Source organism: Arvicola amphibius, chromosome 8 (assembly GCF_903992535.2).
Source record: "Arvicola amphibius chromosome 8, mArvAmp1.2, whole genome shotgun sequence".
Taxonomy (NCBI): Eukaryota; Metazoa; Chordata; class Mammalia; order Rodentia; family Cricetidae; genus Arvicola; species Arvicola amphibius.
Genome location: NC_052054.1, coordinates 51,040,207 through 51,059,169, shown reverse-complemented (window position 1 = coordinate 51,059,169; position 18,963 = coordinate 51,040,207). Strand labels below are relative to the sequence as shown.

At 49.1% G+C, this 18,963-nt stretch overlaps 1 protein-coding gene across 2 annotated transcripts in view; it reads right to left on the bottom strand.

Annotated features, from left to right (window-relative positions):
• Positions 1–416: 416 nt before the first annotated feature.
• The window catches only part of Fyn (FYN proto-oncogene, Src family tyrosine kinase), a 52,933-nt gene continuing 34,386 nt past the window's right edge, over positions 417–18,963 (bottom strand). For both annotated transcript variants that reach the window (XM_038340131.1, XM_038340132.1), the window contains exons 10-11: positions 11,778–11,909; positions 417–1,081 (exon numbers count right to left, since the gene is read on the bottom strand). In XM_038340131.1, coding sequence (XP_038196059.1) covers positions 873–1,081; positions 11,778–11,909 — 341 coding nt within the window. In that variant the 3' untranslated portion in view covers positions 417–872. The remainder of the gene's footprint in view (positions 1,082–11,777; positions 11,910–18,963) is intronic.

Here is an 18,963-nt window from a genome sequence, read left to right as displayed (position 1 = left end):
TCCTGGCAGGACTGTCTGCTTGCTTAAATGTGCTCACTTTCAAGTCTCAAGAACAGGTCACAGTACGCCGGAGCAAAAACCGGTCCCAAAATGTGTAAACTCAGCTCAGGGACCTGAGAAGAGTCACACGAACAATAATCTACAGGTATGATTAAGAACCGAAAAGTGCAATCCAAAGGAAGGGAGAAAAAAATTCATGCTTTCTAGAAGTCAAAAAAATGAGGCCACTGGCTTTGAGAATGACACCCGTGCTGAGATGCAGGTTTCTGCAGCAATCCTCCCTCTGGGTCCTGTGATGACGTGGCCTTTGCAGGCCACAGTCTCCATGGTAGCACCCACATGGTGTATGTACAGGAACATGTTTATATATATATATATATACTCATGTATAAAAAAGAAAAAAACACCTGTCCTGATCGGTTTTTGTTAAAACATGAAAAAAAATTTTATTGTTTTAGACAAAGAGGCCACTTTTGGAAAATAATACTTCTTTTTTTTAGTTGAATCAGGTGAAGACAGAGTTAAAATCACATAGGATTTGCATTTTTTTTAAAAAAGGAAAGCACTAGGGTTGTTGGCACGGGAGCGACTATTTACACGGAACAGAGGTTGGCCTTTGACATAACATCGATACAATGCATTTCCAAAGTCTGAGAAATAACACGGTTCTGTCTCGGATGCTTCACAGAGGAGGTTCGGATTGGGGACAAAAGTGTCATTAATGAGGGCCGTGGAAGGTCGTCAGCTTCAGTCACATGCAATCTGATCCTGGACGGTTCTCGCTGCTCGCTGGGGGCAGCTGGCTACGGAATTGGAAGCTAATGGGGAGGGGTGGGGAGGCCTCTGGCGAGAGGTCTCCGAAGAGCGGGTTCTCACAGGTTTTCCCCTGGCTGGTACTGGGGCTCTGTGGCCGTAAAGTAGTCCTCCAGGAAGCCCTGCAAGTACTCAAAAGTGGGGCGCTCTTCCGGATCCTTCTTCCAGCAATGGATCATGAGCTCGTGCAGGGAGATGGGGCAGTCCTGTGGGCAGGGCATCCTGTAGCCCCTCTCCACCTGCTCCAGCACCTCCCGGTTGTTCATACCTGCAAAGACAAGAGGCGGTGAGAAGCGGGCATTCCTGGGCGCCAGGCCCTGACCACCAGCCTGCCCGTGGTAAAGAAGAAGGATGCCATCCACCCTCTCGGCAGGAGAACCATGCTTTTAACCGGCTGTCACACCATGCAGAGAACGGAACAAAGGGATGAAGAACTCATAGATGCAGAAGCCCAGACAGGAATCTGAAAGCCCTGCAAGGGAGAAAAGCCAGAAACAAAATGGATGGCTTCATTTATGGAAGGCCCTTGAAAGGAAAGAGACTGTGTGGTGGAAAGCAGACCAGTGGTGGCTGTGGGGTAGGGGCACGGGTGAAAGGTGGGGGAGCTACAAGGTGGGAGAAGGGGCGTGTCAGATGCCCATGCTCTTCCTGTGAAGGGCCGACAGCAAATACTTTTGTCTGTGTGGGCTAATGCAAGCTTTGTTTTCTTTATGCCTCTGGAAGGGTTTAAAAGAAAGCCAGGTTGGGAGCCGGGCTTGGCCCATGGGCTGCAGTCTGTGATGCTCATGTAGCATGTGTGTACTGACGTGGCTCTTAGTCTGAATGCATGGAAGTATACTGTAAAAGGAAAATTTGTTACGTGCAAATTATACCTCAGTTGAACAGATAAAAATGCAGGAGTGGGGGTGATGGCTTAGCAGTTCAGAGTGTGTCCTGCTCTGGCAGAGATCCTGAGCTCCGTTCCCAGCATGCACACTGGGCGGCTCACAGCAGCCTGTAAGCTCCAGAGGATCAGAAAGCTCTGGCCTTGGCAGATACCTGAACTTAACATGCATCGATATCCACACATACACACACACACACACACACACACACACACACACACACACACACAGTGAAAAAAGAAGCCTCTCTGTGAATAAAACACGCACACAAATACCCCATGGAACACGAGCAAGCAGGCTTCTATTTGCAGGACATACACGATCTATTTGGGACCTTTGTGGTCTTCACCACGCCTGTGCACGGTGTCTGAGACTTGCCCACATGCCTGCAGGCCTGGGCATCATCTGGCCTGGTGACCCTCCTAGTGCTCTGAGGCTTGGGAACTTTTGACAGGTGGGCAGGGTGTCGTCTGGAGCCTTTGTTTATGGATGACCTAGGGCAGGGCCATTTATCATCTGAGACCTTTCTGCCCCTCTGCAGGAGCTGCCCCTAGCTGATGTTCTCACACTGCACACTGCGGGAGGCTGAGCGCAGCCGGTCACGTGACAGCACAGGAACTACCACCCTGAGTGTGACCCCTTCCCAACTACTCTCAGGTACTCTCTCTCCCCCTTGCCTAATTCTTTTCTTTTTCTGCCTGTTTACAGGAACAACCACTGTAAGCTATAGGGAAAACACATATACGCACTGCAGCCATCTTTCATTCTGGGGACAGAGGGGACCACCTGCTCAGAACCCTGTCGCTTGGCCGAAGTTCTGTGTCCTGTTCTCTTTGTGGGGAACATGCATTACTGGGTTGGCAGGTGATTCTTAGTTGTACTCTTTGGAAGCTGGGCCCAGCCTAGGTCTCCTTGCTGACACCACTTTTGGTCACTTGTTTGTTAGAGCTCTTAACAGGAAGTTTATTCTCCGACTTTGTAATTTCCAGAGATGATAACACCCACACATTCTTGTGGCCGTGTTGAAGCAGACCTTCAATGTAACCAATAACCTCACTCAGGTCAGGCTGTCCCTTGCCTGGGGAGAGGTCAGAGCTCAATATGGGACTACCATCTTCAGCTGGGTGTTGCCTGATGCTAAGGAGCCCAAATCCTCCTCCCAGTACTGAAGAGCTAGGAACTAGGCAGGGATCTGGAGGCAAAGGGAGGTACAGCGACTGCAGCCCTTCCCCAAGGTCCTCCAGATAGACGGGGCCAGGGGCCAGCATCTACTCAGCCACATCTCCAAACTCCAATAAGCTCGGAAATCAGAAAGTCACTGGAATTCGTTTGGCAGCATCGCAGATCTGAACTAGCCACATGCCCTCCCTGACGCCATGCCACGGTGGTACTCACTTCTGCCTGTGTTCCAGCCCAGAGTCTCCTTCAGTGTTATGTAACATACGCCTGTGCTGCACTCACTTTTCAAAAAAAAAAAAAAATGTCTGATTCAAATGTGTATCATCTGCTCCCAGGGGTTGGCTAAGAAGCGGGGGGGGGGGGGGCGCAAGTGACTTCAGAAAAAGAGGGTGTCATACACCGGGACTTGCATTCTTTGAAGCAACTCTTTACTGCACAATATAGTAGATAAAATTCTTAGTTTATAGTGTTTCTGGAACCACACAGTCTGAGTCTGCATGAGTCTCCCTTGTTCTGACTCCTGCTGGGAACCCCTGGAACTAGAGGAAAGATCTGAAGAGGCCTGTAGCTCAGAGCTGTGACAGGCTTCTAGCGGAGAAGCTACGATGTCCCAGATTCATCTCAGGGCTTTAACCTGGTACCAAGTGCCCAGAAAAGCACCACAGAATTCAATCAACCACTTTCCCACGACTCTGTGGATCTTATGTCAGTATTGTTTTATTTCATTAAAAACCAACCTCCTCCAATGGAAATATTTCTTTTCTTTTAAACTTTAATTCAGTCTCTGCCAATGGAAAGTTTAACTGGTCATTTGGGTCAATCCTATTTTTCCAGTGCTCTGCCCAAGACTTGGACATAGCGGTTGTGACAACCTGAATCGGCATGCCTCATTTGCTGGGGTGGTCTCCTTCCTGGATAGCTGTAGTCATGGGATGGAGCCACACCTCAGTCTATGCGGGACGATGACGGGGCCAGACCAGAAGGGCCACCTGGTCAGCTTTGATGCAACTTCCTAGCTTGCTACCTCCTCTCCTGCAGCAACCCCACCTCCCACCCCTCCTCCTCCTCTCCATGTGTTCTCTCTCCAGACCATGCAGAGTCTGGGGAATATATGAACAGTGCTGTGTACTAAGGGAATGGAAACGTGTCAACAGCAGCTTGGCTAAAAAGCAGGCTATCAGACTCTACAATTGGCTGAGAGCGACAAGTAAGACAGGGACTGGGACTAGCTCTCACCCGACCAGAAAGAGGCCAGGACACACGTGGGCTGTCCTGCAGGCCTGGTAGCTCCTCAACAAACCTTCAGTGCAGTCAGGATGTTCCCGCTCAGCAAGGGTTCAGCTAGTTTTCCTTCCACAGACAGAACCTCAGTTAAATGCATCATGGTTATATTTTGAAAAATACCCATTTCCCAGTCTGGTCTCAAGCTTCTTCTGTGCTCCCACCGCTCTGGAGAACAGCAAGCCCCTGCTCTTTCCCAAAGAGGGGCCATTTTGGAGGGTTACTCTCACAGGATCCAGCGAGGTGGCCCTGACCTCACAGGTCACACACACTTGCTGTTCCGAGGTCTCCCCTCAAATCTTTGTCTGTACAAACATGGCCATGGCTCTAGTACCTCCTGTCCTCCTGCCCCTAACCCTGCATCTGGGACCCTCTGGCCACCTGGACTCATTTGCTTCCTGACATCATGGTTATGTTATTCTTCCTGAGTCATTCTGCTGGCTTCTTTCTCAAACTCTCCCTTTCAGATGCTGACTGTGCAGGCACCAACATGGATTCTCGCATGCACAGACATCGTTTTTCCCTTATCCTTGTGCTCTTTGCCTCTCCTTCTCTTGCAAGCATCAGTGTCCCTCGAGCTGTACTGAACGCAGGAGACCGTCCCCACTTCCCCTTCTAGTTCTGGAGGGAAGGAATGAAAATGGCTTTCACTGGCAGAGCAGCGAACACCACTGACGTCACTTCTCGGCTTTCGGCATCCCTCGGCAGGGGACCTGATTTCCTCATGCCTCAATGTCTCCTTTGGTCAACCAAACACCTTAGCCCTCACCTTACTTCAGCTGCTTGGGACAAAAATCTTAGAAGCATTAATGTTTCCCTGCTTTCCGTCTGTGCGGCTTCCCGAGGGCCCTCCGAGGGGCCCTATCTGCACTCAGTGGGTTTGTTGTCTATTCACATTGGCACCCGGACCTCACCATGGCTGTGGGGATCTGAACTCTTGCGCTGTGTGAAGAAATGTTCTAACTGTGGAAATGATACTCAGGTTGCCTGATAATCAGATTTTGTTTGCAAACTGAGCTTTGTCGTGAAAAGGAATGGTACGATATTAGGTATGAATGCAGCCTTCTGTCTGAGGCCCTTCGCTTCTCTGCGTAAGCTCTCTAAAAACCTCATCAGCCCACTCGCTGTCGAGAGCGGCCACATGGTGCTGAGAGGACGTCGGAGTTAATGGCGCTTGCTCAGCACGAGCGTGCTCCGCGCCATCGCGCACACTTGTGCTACTAGATTATCGAGTGCTTTCTCATCTTACAGGAACAACCAGAAGGCTCTGAGACAGGCTTCATACAAATCCGGGGCGGAGGGATGCTGGCCAAAGAGTACAGACAGAAATAAACGACCAACCTTGAGAGGACACGATAATTACTGGCTTTGTTTACTGTGGACCACCTCGCCAATCACCTGGGGGCAGCTGTTCTTATTAAACACACTGTTTAATAAAATCGGAAGTGATGGCGGTGCGCGCTACACGCAAAGGCTGTTGGAAGTAGATGATGCAATATTATGCTCTTTGGGCTTTTCTTCTTTTCTTTTTTGTTTATTTATTTTTTTTTTGGAGACAAGGTCTTGCCATGGTGCCCAGACTGACTTCAAACTAACAGCAATCCTCCTGCCCCAGTCTCCTGAGCATTGGGGTTACGAGGCCTTGGCAACCATAGCTGCCTTTTGAAAAGACAGTGTCATAAGAAACTTCTCTCTCCTCTGAATAGAGAGGTGAACAAGGAGGGTGAAGGTGCCTACGTGGAAGGAGAGCCTGCGCAGTGAGACTGGATGGAAGCAGCATGCTGGGTTCGAAATGCACCAGGAGCCGAACGTCCCTTCCCAGTGTCCTAGCTCACATGTATTCTCCTATGCTCTTTCTTCCTCTCATTAACCACACTGCAAGACAAACCTTGCAGGGGAGGTGACAGCATTCAGGTGGCTCTCCCTCTCTGAACTGGAGGCCTTTGGCCCTGGGGACCACAGAGGACCACAGGCAGGCAGGGGAGGCAGATTGGCCCAGGTTGGCCTCTTTGAGTTGTTTCTCAACCCCCCTTCTACTTGGAAAGTTCAAACTTTCCTGCTTCACAGAGAACCCGTCCCTTTAGGCAGCTTGAACATGAGACTATGTCTGTGCAGTGAGGAATCACAGGGGGGAGGGAGCAGGGGGCTCTGTTCTTTCCAGAAGGCGCTAGCACTTGAATGGCTGGCCTGCCTCCCTCACCTCTCTCAGGCATTATCAAGTGACTACATATGCTCAAGAAAGTCAAGCAGCTGGCACTCTCTGAAGGATCTGAGGACTCTTCAAACACATGGATAGATAGGTTTGCTTACGAGAACATTCCTGCTCTGCCAGGTCCTGCCAGAACATAGGCAGGTGTTCCGTTAAGGGCCATGGCAAAGCACAGGCAGGACATTCTGCCTATCAGGTTACTGGATATGGTATTTGAGAACAGGGTCAACACCCTAGAACTCTGGGGACAGGTGCTACCTTGTAGCTGGGAGGATTCATCCCCTGTCAGCTGTGAGCAAGACAACTGAGTAGGGTAAGAAAGGCTTTGCGGGCCGTGGGCCAACCTTGAAAGTGTTTAAAAAAAAACCCCGTGAGCTCTTCCTTTTTGAAAATTCTCCCTTGTCATATCCATCCATCCCTTTATTTGCTTACACGGAGTCTACTGTGGGCAGACACTGTCGGGAATTGTAGATCATGAAAGATGTCCTGTTGCCCTCAAGGAAGGCAGAGCTATTGGGAATTGATAGATGTGCTTCAAAAGAAACACCTGGGACGTGCTGATGCACACCTTTAAACCCAACACTGGGGAGGGGGCAGTGGCAGGCAGTAGACCTCTGTGAGTTTGAGGTCAGCTTCGTCTACATAGCCAGTTCTAGCCCAGCACAGTGAGACCTGTCAAACACAAACAAAGACTACTTGGTGTGTCCAGGCTAGAATGTGATGGGAGGGGGACAGATTGTGCTACTCTCCCCGCCCCACTCACTTCACATGGCATTCACTAAGAGGAGAAGCTTACACCTACAAAGCACCCCTCCACCTCAGGCTCGGGGGGCACTCTGAAAGAGGGGGCGGGGAGATAGTAACAGCCAGTGGTCAGGGAGCTCAGTGACACTGTCTCCTAGTGACACCAGAAGCTATACCTGTAAAGTCTCACCAACATGACTGCCCAAACATGAACAAAGAGGATACTAATAGGCATGCCACACTGCACAGGGAAAAGCCCACAGGTCTAAACTCTACACAAAGAACTGCAGGTAACAGACTATAAAGTTGGGAGCCAGAGAGATGGCCCTCCCCAGGGGAGAACACACTAACTGTTGTCTAGTGCAGAATGAGCACCCCTGAAAACACAGTACAAGTAACATCGTATGTACCCAACAGGTTACATTTAGGAATGTGTATACACACACACACACACACACACGCAATAACGATGAAAAAGATGATAAAGATTTGCAGGAGTGGTGGGGGGTCAATGAGAGGGCTTGGGGTTGGGAGACACAAAGGAAATGTTAATTATTTTATAATCTCAAAATGAACAACAGCAACTGAAAGAGTGAAAGCATACTTGCTTACAACCCTGCAGGACCCTATCTGCCAGGAGTCAACACCTCCTGCTCCCTGGCCCCCTGCATGTGTGCACAGTCCCCCTAGATACCCCCTGGCCCAAGTTCAGCTCCCACCAGAGTTACACGCAGAGGGTACCTCCTAGTGACTCTTCCATTGCCACCATTTCCTAGCGACCCCCCTTTTCTCTCCCGCTCAACACTGCTAGCAAGTGTGAACATATTTTATAGGTCTTTTTTGTGTATCTTCTTCAGGAAAACTTCCTGCGGGCGGGGGTTTTCACACTGTCTCACCGCTATAACCCTTGGGTCTGGAGCAGCACTCCACACAGAACAGGCATTTGGTAATATTTGTAGACGGAGTGAAGGAAACGCCAATAGGGCGCTGCTCAAGACACGGCCTCCTGGAGTTATCTGGAGGCCAAAGGGAAGTCTGGGCATCTTTAGCCAGGGCCAGAGTGAGATAACTCATCTGTTTTCCAGGATACCATTTCTGCTGTTGACAATGACAGAATGGTGGTGGAAGAAGGGAAGGAGGGGGAGACCAAGGGCAGGAAGTTCCATTGGGACAGCTTGATATGGGCAGTGGCAGCGAAGGCAGAAGGGGAAAGGATTTGAGGAAGGTTGTGGAGGTGAAACGGCAGGCTAAGACGCAGAGCCGTGGCTCTATGCATCAAGCCCAGGAAGCAGCTTTGACACCAGCATTCCCGTTTCTCAATGTCCAACAATGGTTGGAATAAAAGAGCTCTAATCTTGATGCAAAGAATCAACCCTGCCTGCAGAAAGCGAGGTTGGATTCCAACGATGAGGGTGCAACTGGTCAGGCTGCAGCAGGGATGGCAGCCAGCAGCTGTGCTCTGCAACGCTGTCCCTCACTGTCACACAACTTGGAAGCAGCCCCTCTCATCTGGCCACCTCCCTTCGCTCTCAGGACATTTCAATATGCCTCTTCTGGTTTCAAGGCCCTCGCTCGGCTTCTGTATTCCGCCTTCCTTTGTCTCCAGTGAGTGCTCCCTACCTATGCATGTGGTCTGCTCGCTGCCAACCTGCCCATCATTGGGCCACGCCTCTCACGTTATACTCTGAGTTCTCCAAGGCACACTTCTGGACTAGCTTTCACGCCGGGCAGAAATATCTGAGCAGCTTTTGCAAAGCTCACTTATAAATCAATTCCCTCTCTCACTTCGCTGTCACTTCCAAGCCAGGGCACCTTTCCTGTGTGACATGGCCACAAAGGACCATTCTCAGGTATGAAAGAACTCAGGAAAGTTTACCACCACCCACCATTCTCGAGAGGAGAATTATCTGAAATTACATTCTAGGCACCTGAGAAATTACCATCTCACACACAGAACAGAATGGAAGCGTCTGATAAACAGGGTTTGGGACTCTGTCCTGGACGCCTGCTGGCAGGGAATAAGAGATCCGGAGCAGGAAAGTTGAAGCGAGGTGACCCTGCAGTATGTGCTGACTGACTGGGACACACCAACAACCATGGTGACATCTGCATAATGCTTAATGACACTGTCTGTGCCCTGGCCCGGCTCCCCTTTGTTAGGATAATGGTCCTGTAATTGCAATCCCTCTGCAGAGCTTCTCCCTCAAGAAGAGTTTTCTGTCACATTCAGAAGTCCAATTAAATGTGATTATAGCTGAGTTAAAAAAAAATAAGATAAAGCAGTGTCTGTGGCTATCCAAGCAGGTCTGGGAACGGCTCTCTGTGGTGTCGGCAGCTCATGTCACCGGCTCCCTGACACAGCTCCCTGGGCTCTCAAGTCAACCTGCCAGGCTCCAGAGTCTCTCCAGGGCAGCACAGAGGCCCCTCACAGCTGGCTCCGCCCCTTTCCAGGAGCATCATCACATGGGGTACCCTCTTCTCGGACCCTCCCTACAGCTCCTTAAACTTGGAGTAATCTTTACTGCCTTTCCGGGGGTGGGGGTGTGGAGTGACTTGGCTTCCTCACTGTGAGCAAACCCTCCTGCCCTTTGCCGTCTGGTGTACTTGCCTTCTGCCTCCCCCGTGGCCCCTGCAGACAGGTGCAGTTACATAAGCATTTGCTGACCAGCAGAAATCCAAGCAGAAATCCACATACTATGCTGGACTCAGTTCTCACTTCAAACACCTTTGCTCTTTTCATGGTACTCTTAGTGTCGGGCCTACTTCCGACCCTGTTTCAGCCATACAATGAGAGCGAAGGTTGGGGGCACACACAGTTGGTATACTTAGGAATCTACCCTCCATAAAGACAGCACGAATAAGGCTGACTGGGTCCTGGATCTGACGCCTACTCTACCTGACAATAAGCTCCATGCATGCAGGTCTCCATTTATTCCTGGCTCACCATTCTCCCTGCATGCCCTGTTCCGGGACAGGCACTGCTCTGTGCCACCCGAGAGCCGAATGCCTTACTCTGTACCATTTCCCAAAGGAACAAACACTAGCACAGGTCACACTGAATGATGACGAGTGAATGGATCCAATCTAACTTGTATTTTCTTTGGGCTAAAACCCAGCCTGACAAAACCTTGTCTCCGAAGACACCTGCCTTCTCTTCTGAGGCCCCCGCCTCCACCTCTTTGTCTTGGCTTCAGCGTGTGACCCAGGAAACAAAAAGCAGCTTAGAATTACGGGAGGGAAGGACGCACAGAAATACAGAACATTAACCTTTTCCCGTGATTGCTTTTAACACACCGGGTGTCTACAAACCTGGGGAAATCAGGAAGAAATTAGCTCAAAATGTAGACAATAATACATTTTTTTTTAAAATAAAAGTGCCTTCTCATCTTTAAAATCTGGAATGGCATATCTTCTCCCTCCTTGAGAAGCAATTCAAAAGCACCCATGCTGTGCCCCGCCCCCTCCTGGGCAGCCCTTTCTTCTCTGCTGGTTGACTAGCCCCACAGACTCTGCCCACTTGTGCATGCTGGTGGCAGCGGCTGCAGCGGCATTGCTAACACAGACTTACACCCGCACCTCCAAACGCTGGCCGCTGGGGCTTCAGAGGCCAGCACTCTGTTAATTTTGCCTCAGTGCCAACCTTGCTCTCTCAGAGGTCTGGAGGCTGTACTAGCTGAGGCAAGAGAGGCTCTTCATGAACACTGCTCTGCTCTCTGACGATGACCAGAAACAATCAGACAAAATGAACAAAGGGATTACAAATTAATCGGCTCTTGCTGGCTCCTCTGCAAAGATATGATTACAAGCTCGGGATTTGCAAGAGACCTACATTCCTCATTAATCTCTACTATCGTTTCCATCACTGCGGGCTTTTTTTTTTTTAAGCTTCTTTTTTTTTTTCTTTTAAAGGCAGGGAATGAAGGGAGTGAGCCAGCTATGCTCTTTCTTTGCTCAGCAGTAACTAAAAAATATGTCCTTAACATTTCAAACAGCAGATCGTCCCTGTACTGTAACCAGTAAAGCGTGGAGGTGAAATGGCACCAGAGTCCTTTATGTCTCCGTCGGGCTAAGTTAATGAATTTGAGCACGGATAACCTTAACCCATAGCTCCTTCAGAGAGGAAGCATACGACGCTACGGAACAACTGCAGGCTCCAAGAGGCTCCAGGCCCTTTATAATCCACTCCCTTCCATGCAGTGGATTCAGCAACAGGCGAACACTCTAAATGCCTTGCATGCGCCTCTACTCTGGGGCCATCTGGAGTTGGAGCCTCAGAAGAGAACAGGTTCCGGCACCTTCCTGCCAGGCTTGTTCTACAGTGTGATCAAAAGCACCAGGAACCTTTCTCTTTCCAGACATGTCTACAAACTCCATTTGGGCACAGGCTCAGCTAGTGACATTTCTGCTCCGGGAGGCATGACACATGCACCTACTGAGACAGGACAAATTCTACGACCTGTGGGAACTGGAACATTTATACCTCTGCTTGGCACATTGAGCTCGGTGTACAGGTCATGGTGGTGCTTGGTTCTGCATTTCCCTGGCTAAACACCTTGGCAGAAGGCTGAGCCCAGGGCTTAGATAGGTAACTAGCCAAGATTTCTATAAAACTCAGTCAAGGGGGAGTCCACTTCTCAGACACCCACTTCTCAGGTTGGGGCTCTTACCTGGGTAGGGCACTCTTCCTTTGGTGACCAGCTCTGTGAGTAAGATTCCAAAAGACCACACGTCAGACTTGATTGTGAACCTTCCATACAGGGCTGCTTCAGGGGCTGTCCACTTAATGGGAAACTTGGCACCTGCGGAACAAAGACCTGGTTATTTCTGAGGTGGAGAGCCTGTGCCAGGTGAGGAAGGACGAGGGGAGTTATCTTCAGGGGACAGGTTGAGGGAGGAGGGCAGGAAGGCGGCTGAGAGGATGTATGCCCCAGGCCTGGCCTCTGTGACTTAAACCAAACCACTTTCATTCTCCATTCAAAGGACTGGGCTTCAAAACCCTCAATATCTCAGCAAAAAGAGGAGCTGGCTTCTTGAACATGAATTCACAATCACATTGAATGGTATGGGCTCGATCTGGAGTGTGGTTCCTGACTTGTGATTTAGGAAATGTGTGTGTGTGTGTGTGTGTGTGTGAGAGAGAGAGAGAGAGAGAGAGAGAGAGAGAGAGAGAGAGAGAGAGAGAGAGAGAGAGAGAGAGAGAGAGGAAGCGAGAGAGAGAGAGAGAGAGAGAGAGAGAGAGAGAGAGAGAATAAGAAAGGTCCCCATAGGCTCATATATTTGAATGCTTACTCAACAGGGAGCGGCACTACTTAGAAGGATTGGGGTGTGGCCTTATTGATGGAAGTATGTCACTTGGGGGTGGGCTTTGGGGTTTCAGAAGCCCAAGGCCAGCCCAATGGCCCTCTCTATTGCTGCCGCCTGAGGTCTGAATATAGAACTCTCAGCTACTTTTCTAGCCACCATGTCTACCTGCATGCCACCACGCTCCTCCCCATGACAATGGACTAAATCTCTGAAACCATAAGCAAGCCCCAATTAAATATTTTCTTTATAGTTGTCATGGTCATGGTGTCTCTCACAGCAATAGAACACTAAGACCATATGGACGTGTATATGCCTCCAAAACAATACTATATTTTAATAAAACATACAGGATTAGATCATGCTGTTCTCCTGTGTCCTCTTTATCTAAAACTATAAGCTGCCCCTTATGAGGTGCCACAAAGCTACAAAAGTTCCAGCTTCTCCCAGGGCAGAGGTGAATGGATGTAGCACGCGTATACACTGAAATGGGCTGTATTTCCTCAGTTTCCTCCACGCCCCCTCCCCGAGAGCAATGATCACAGAGCAGCGATCCCGTCTGTGGCTGATTTCTCTCTCCTCTCTCCGTAGCAGCCATCTTCAGCCCTGCGAAGTGTTTTATGCTGCACCGCATATCACCTTCCTCCTGCCAGTCAGAGATGGTTCAACCGAAGGACTTATAAGATAGGGCTCACCGTGATGACGGTCCTATGAATCTGACTTCTTAGGGTCAAGTGGCAAACATGTCAAAGGCAGTAGATTGCATCTTTAAAATGTCTCTTTGAGCTGTGGAGAATCCTCTTTTCTCCACATCTAAAGGAAAGGTGGGGGCCCGCCCTGCTCATCATGTTGCTAAAATGTGTGGACAGGGAAAATGGAGCCAGCAGCCTGTGTTTTTACGGGAGGACCAGTAACTGTAAAGCAGCTCTGGACATTTCTTGAACAGACCACAGGAAGAACATAAGGATTGTGCATTAGTTATGCAAACAGTGATATGCTTAAGGCATACTAATTATGTTAGGAGCCACTAGAAAGTACACAAAGGCTGATAAAAATGAGAATTTTCACAGCATCATCTATGAAAAGTCACTGTGCAAACGTAGCAAATGATTAAAATCTTTAAGTTATGGAGGTTTTCATAGCCAGACGTGATAAATTATAGCAATTACATTTTTGTTTTAAATACAGTACATGATAACAACTTTAGCAAATATACCCTGGCATTTTCCAGCAATGCAGTTTACTTCTCCATCTCTTTTACACTAGTGTGATATCAAAATTGAAAAAAGAATCCTGCGATTTCCCTCCGTGGTATCTCACGTTAGCGCTGGAGCAGGCAAGCAGTTCTGCTCCTGAACATTATGTTTAAAGTCTATTTGCTTCCATCTTCTCCTAAGTGCTGGTAATTGCCTGCACGATCTGAGATTCTCTGGGCAGTCGTTTTGTTTTAAAGTTTCTTTCAAAGCATTCTTCATATAGCTTTCTGTCCTTGGGCATTCTGTCCACGCAGCGTGGACTCCAAGCCACTGGAGCTAGGGTGACAGTCTTCTCCAGTGTCAAGAGCAGACTGCCCTGGACCAAATACCAGTTCAAATTCTCTTATTTACAATAAATGAAGCCACATTAAAGTCATCCTAACTTAGACCATCTCTGAAGCCAAATTGCTTTGAAGTCTGACCATGTCTAAAGTATGACAGAACCATTTTACTCTGGTGTGGGATAAACTCCTGTCCCCTATCAGCAGGAAAAAAGCCCTCTGTGTTCCTTGGACTGGCTGAGTGTGGAGTCCTGGAAGCAAACAATCACAGTTTGGGTGGAGTTCTTTTGGTCTCCCTTCCGTGAGAGAGACTTTAGCTCCTGGTCTTCCTCGCTGCTACTACTCAAGTGCTGGGCTTAGAGATGTGGGCCACCACATCAGGCTTCCATTTGGATTTTCTGGAGGAGGATGTTTATGATTTGCAGTTTTAAAAAGTAAATATATCACCCAGCGACACTAGTCTGCTTTATTATTTTCTCATTTTATAGGAACAGTAAAGATAACAATAAGCAAACTTTTGCATAAAAGAACCAAGTCTGTATTATCTAATGGACCTTTGACAGGACCCTAATGCATCTGTAGGTATGAACTTTGAAGGATCACAGGGACTTACATGCATTTATTTTGCATTCTTTTTCTGTAAGCCATACAATACTTTCCACACCAACCAACAGGTAGTTAGAAGGGGAGGGGGAAAGGATGTCTTTTTCCAAATTCTTAGCAGCTACCTTCAACAGAAACGTAAGAAGACTTATTCTATTTGTGTACATCTGTACCACTTATGTGCTGGTGCCCTCTGAAGCCAGAGGAGGGAGTGGAATCGCTTGGAGTTTGAGACAAAGCAAGTTGTAAAGCCACTTGACATGGAGGCTGGAAACTGAACTCAGGTCTTTGGTTCACTTAAATGTTGAACCATCTCTCCAGCCCCAACAGATTTTTTGTTTGTTTTCTGAGACAGGGCTTCTCTGTTTATCTCTGGCTGTCCCAGAAATCACAATGTAGCCCAGACTGGTCTTGAACTCAGAGACTTGCCTGCCTTTGCTTCCATGTGGTGGGATTAAAGGTGTGCACTTTGTTTTGCTTTTGTTTTCCCCAGAAATTTCTTTAAAGATAACATTTTCTTTTCCAAGGAAGACAAAAGGTTCGATTCCAGCAATGACAAGCTACTAATGAAAAGAACTAATCCATGCTCACTTCCTGCTCGTCTCATTACTTCCGCTTCCTCCTGGCTTGGCTTCCTGGCCCAGAGTGTGGCTCTGAGATGGGGGGGCGCTGTTAGGCAGTTGCTTCTGCCTGGTGTCTCTGCAGATGGCTGTGCAGGATGCACAGTGTGAAACCCGCATCTGAGAAGGGTTTATCCAAGGCCATTCACTAATGTCACAGTCCATACAGTCCCAAAGGCTCCGGGAACAGTAAGTGTCTAACTTGGGTCAAGTTAGAGAACTGAAGAGACTTGGAAGGAGGCAAGACAGAAGAAGTCACATCCACTGCCACCCTGTGGCTAACCCCTGCTTCTCTGCCCTTGGCTACTTGCCCAAGGAACCTCCACCTCACCAGGAACACTTGGACAGGTCCCCAGCTCCAGGCTGCCACAGCAACCTGGGTTTGGAGCTGTCATGGCTTAAAGTCTGATGAATGCATGGGCTGTCAGAAGTGTCAGCTCTTGACAGAGGTGCTGCCCTGAGGGCTGGGTATGTTGTCTGGATGTCTGGTGAACAGGCGACTCCTGGGAGAACCAACCAGATGACAAGAGAAGCTGGGCAGTGGATTAGGCTTCCAGCGCTCCTCCCCTACTTCACGCTTTCTTACCACTTCATGGTTTCTTACAGGCAACTGATTTGGTCTCTTACCTCTGGGCCATCTTCCCCTTGTTCCTGGTGTCAGCATCTGGATAGCTGTTTAAGGCCTGACAACTGCTAACTACAACAGAAAAGCACCTGCCACACACCAGTGAAAGTTAAAAACCCTTAAAGACAGGGTACTCAGAGTGAATCTGGGATGTAGAGGAAGCCCCAGCTCTGCTTTGATAAGAACGTGGGGCCAGTTCACCAGGTGCGACGGGCAGCAGTTTTATTAGACAGGGAACAAGAGCCTCGGAGTGGTCCAGCAAGGCAAAGTGGGCAGCAGTCATTTCCGGTTTCAGGGGTGCTCGCCCTTTTCATCTGAAGCAGGGTTGATAATCACCTATGCTTTAAGTCAGAGACAGGAAAGTGTGGGTTCTATTCAATTATCCAAGTTTGCCCATAAGAACAACCACCCCCACCTTACCACTGCTGAGGTGGCCCTGCTCTCTCTCCTTCCTGCCATAACCAGGTCTAGAGTTTCCCCACAGAGAGCACCCCATTCTCTTCAGGGCAGCAAATGCAGCCTCCTTCCTGCCTCTGTCTTTCTTTGGTCCCCAGTGCCCCTGTTCCTCACTCATGGTCTAACCAGTGTGGCAGAGCCCTGAGACCCACGCTCTCCTCTCCACTATTCCCTTGGAAATCTCCCTCTCTTGTTACCAATGTGGCCCTGCTGTCTGTGGGAGGGGGCGGGGGTGGGTGCGTTCAGATGTTTCTTATTTGGATTCTTGGTTCTTTATTTCCACATATCTATGGGACGAGGTTTCTAGGTGGTCCCGGATTTACAGGAAATACAGCAACTGTAGGCTGAGTTTGCTGCTCATTGTACTGTCTTATATCTCACTACGTGTGAGATCGCAAGAGATTCCTGAAGTAGACAGGAAATTTCACCAAATGACTGAGTTATAAGTTAACTCTTAATTCTTACTTTGCGAATCTACGACACAAACAGAAAATCCCCCTCGGTTTGGTTTTGTTTTTACCCTCCACTTTCTGGGGGTCGATCACTATGTTGCCCAGGCTTTGGGACAGAAAACCAAGGGTAGCTGGGACTTTTTCCCTTCTTGCTATTTCTCGATCTAATCCATCATCTTGCTGTTGATGTCAGCCTCTTGCTTTGTTCTTTGACATTGTTCTCAAAATCACTCTCTCCTGCTTAAGCTCATGGCCAAAGCCAGACTCCAGCCATCATATCCGCTAAGTCCTCTTGCCCTGGTACCTAGCCTCAGCTGAGCACCCTTCCAGTTAAATCCTTTTAAACTGCAGCTTCCTGTCCCACCTTCTTCCACCACACAGGAGGTCCCTGCTGAAGTGAATCAAAATCCACCATCTGGTTCCCAGGGACCCACACATCTATTCAACTCTGGTTCTCCCCATTGCAAGCATACAGTTAATCCAGCTCAGTTTGCTTCACCTTCCTGTAACAGGTGCCCTACACCTGGCGTGATTGCACTTCCTTCTGTTGTGCTAGCTGGCTTGAAATGCCACCTTTCCTTCCACTTGCCTAGCGACAACATTCTCTCTCCACCCTTCCTGAATCTTCTGGGATGAGATCAGAAGCAACAATGTAAGGCTGGGCAACACGAGCTCCTAGCATTACTGAACAGATAGTGGGTACTTGCTAAGGGTGCCACGTGTCTGACACATGAATTACATGTGTAAACAACATGTCCGTTCTTCAGCTGAGAGAACACGCGTTGAGGAATAAGTGTAAAGGATGGAAATGGGATCTGGGCGGAAGGAGCCTGGCTCCGGAATTAGAGCACTCTGACACCTTGTGGCGCGCTGCCTGTGTGTGTGCAGCTCTTAGCACAACGCAGGTCTTCTAAGGTTGGCGTGGTCTGCACTTACACTTTCTACAGTACTTTCACTAGCCCTGTTAGACCACAGCTGCTGAGCAGATGTGCTAACAGAAAAACAAAAAAAAGGCCAACGTGAGCAGTGATTCATCCAACACCCAATGGCCAAAGACGCCATCTTCTTAGAGACTTTTTTTTTTTGTTTTTTCGAGACAGGGTTTCCCTGTAGTTTCTAGAGCCTGTCCTTAGAGACTTTTAAAGACCACGGAGAAAGTACTGACGTTACAACCACAGCTTTTCACTGCTGGTTCATGCTGGGCACGAACTCGTTCGCACAGTCTTCTCAGCCTACCTGACTCAGTGATCTCAGCTCTAAGACAGACTGACAACAGGACGGCCCATGCCAACGCCGGGTCACAGACTGGTTGAAGGAATCGCTGTGTGCCCAGTGGCCTGTCGGGAAGCCTGCCTTCCACTTCTGTCTCAGACAGAAAGGGGTCTTGACTTGGCTGCTTCTAGATGGACTCAGCAGAGTGTCTGGGGCCTGGGGACAGCTAAGAGAGTGCAGCTACCCCTGTGTTTGGATGGATGAGCAGGGCACTCAGCTGCACACAAAGGCCTTCAGCATCGGCGACCCTCAAAACTCCACAAGAGGAAGAAGATGAAGAACACCCCCCACATTCATCCATCGACCACCGAGAATTTCCCGAGTGTCCACGAAGTCCCCGAGCACAGAGGGAGGCACTCTGAGGTCATCAGGAGTAGGGCACCGCCTGTAGGAGTTTTCTAGACAGCTGAACGAACACAGCTCCTAATCTAAACCGCCAGAGAGCTAAACTGTGGCACCGGCCTGAAGACGATGGCTCAGGAGATGAAGAAGTGAACTGAGGATGGCGGAGAGGCGGCAACAGAGAAGGGATGCAGTGTGACCCACGGCTTTCCCAGCTCAAGCCTGAGACACCGCCGCACGTCACTAGCATTGGCTGTTTCTGGTGCCAATTCCACTGCGCAATCTCCTCCAGCTAAAGAAGCGGGCCAGTGGAGGAAGTACAGCCAGTGCAGGGCAAAGGATGCCAGATCGACCCCACACAACATGGTCTGTGCCCGACATCATTTCCTAGAAGGAGGAGCATCGGCTTCAACAACACATCCTGCTTTTCTAAACCAAAAAAAAAAAAAAAACAAAAAAACAACAACAACAACAAAAAAAACCCATCCGAAGCCTGTTCAATGATGAAGCCACAAACTTCGCAAATCAATACATACAATACTAAGTAACGTGTAGGCCTCTGGCTGTAAAGTCACCCTGCCAGTAAGTAACAGGAAGCTGACTCCATGCTGGAGAAGGCAAGGAGGGCGAGCCAGGACATCCCGT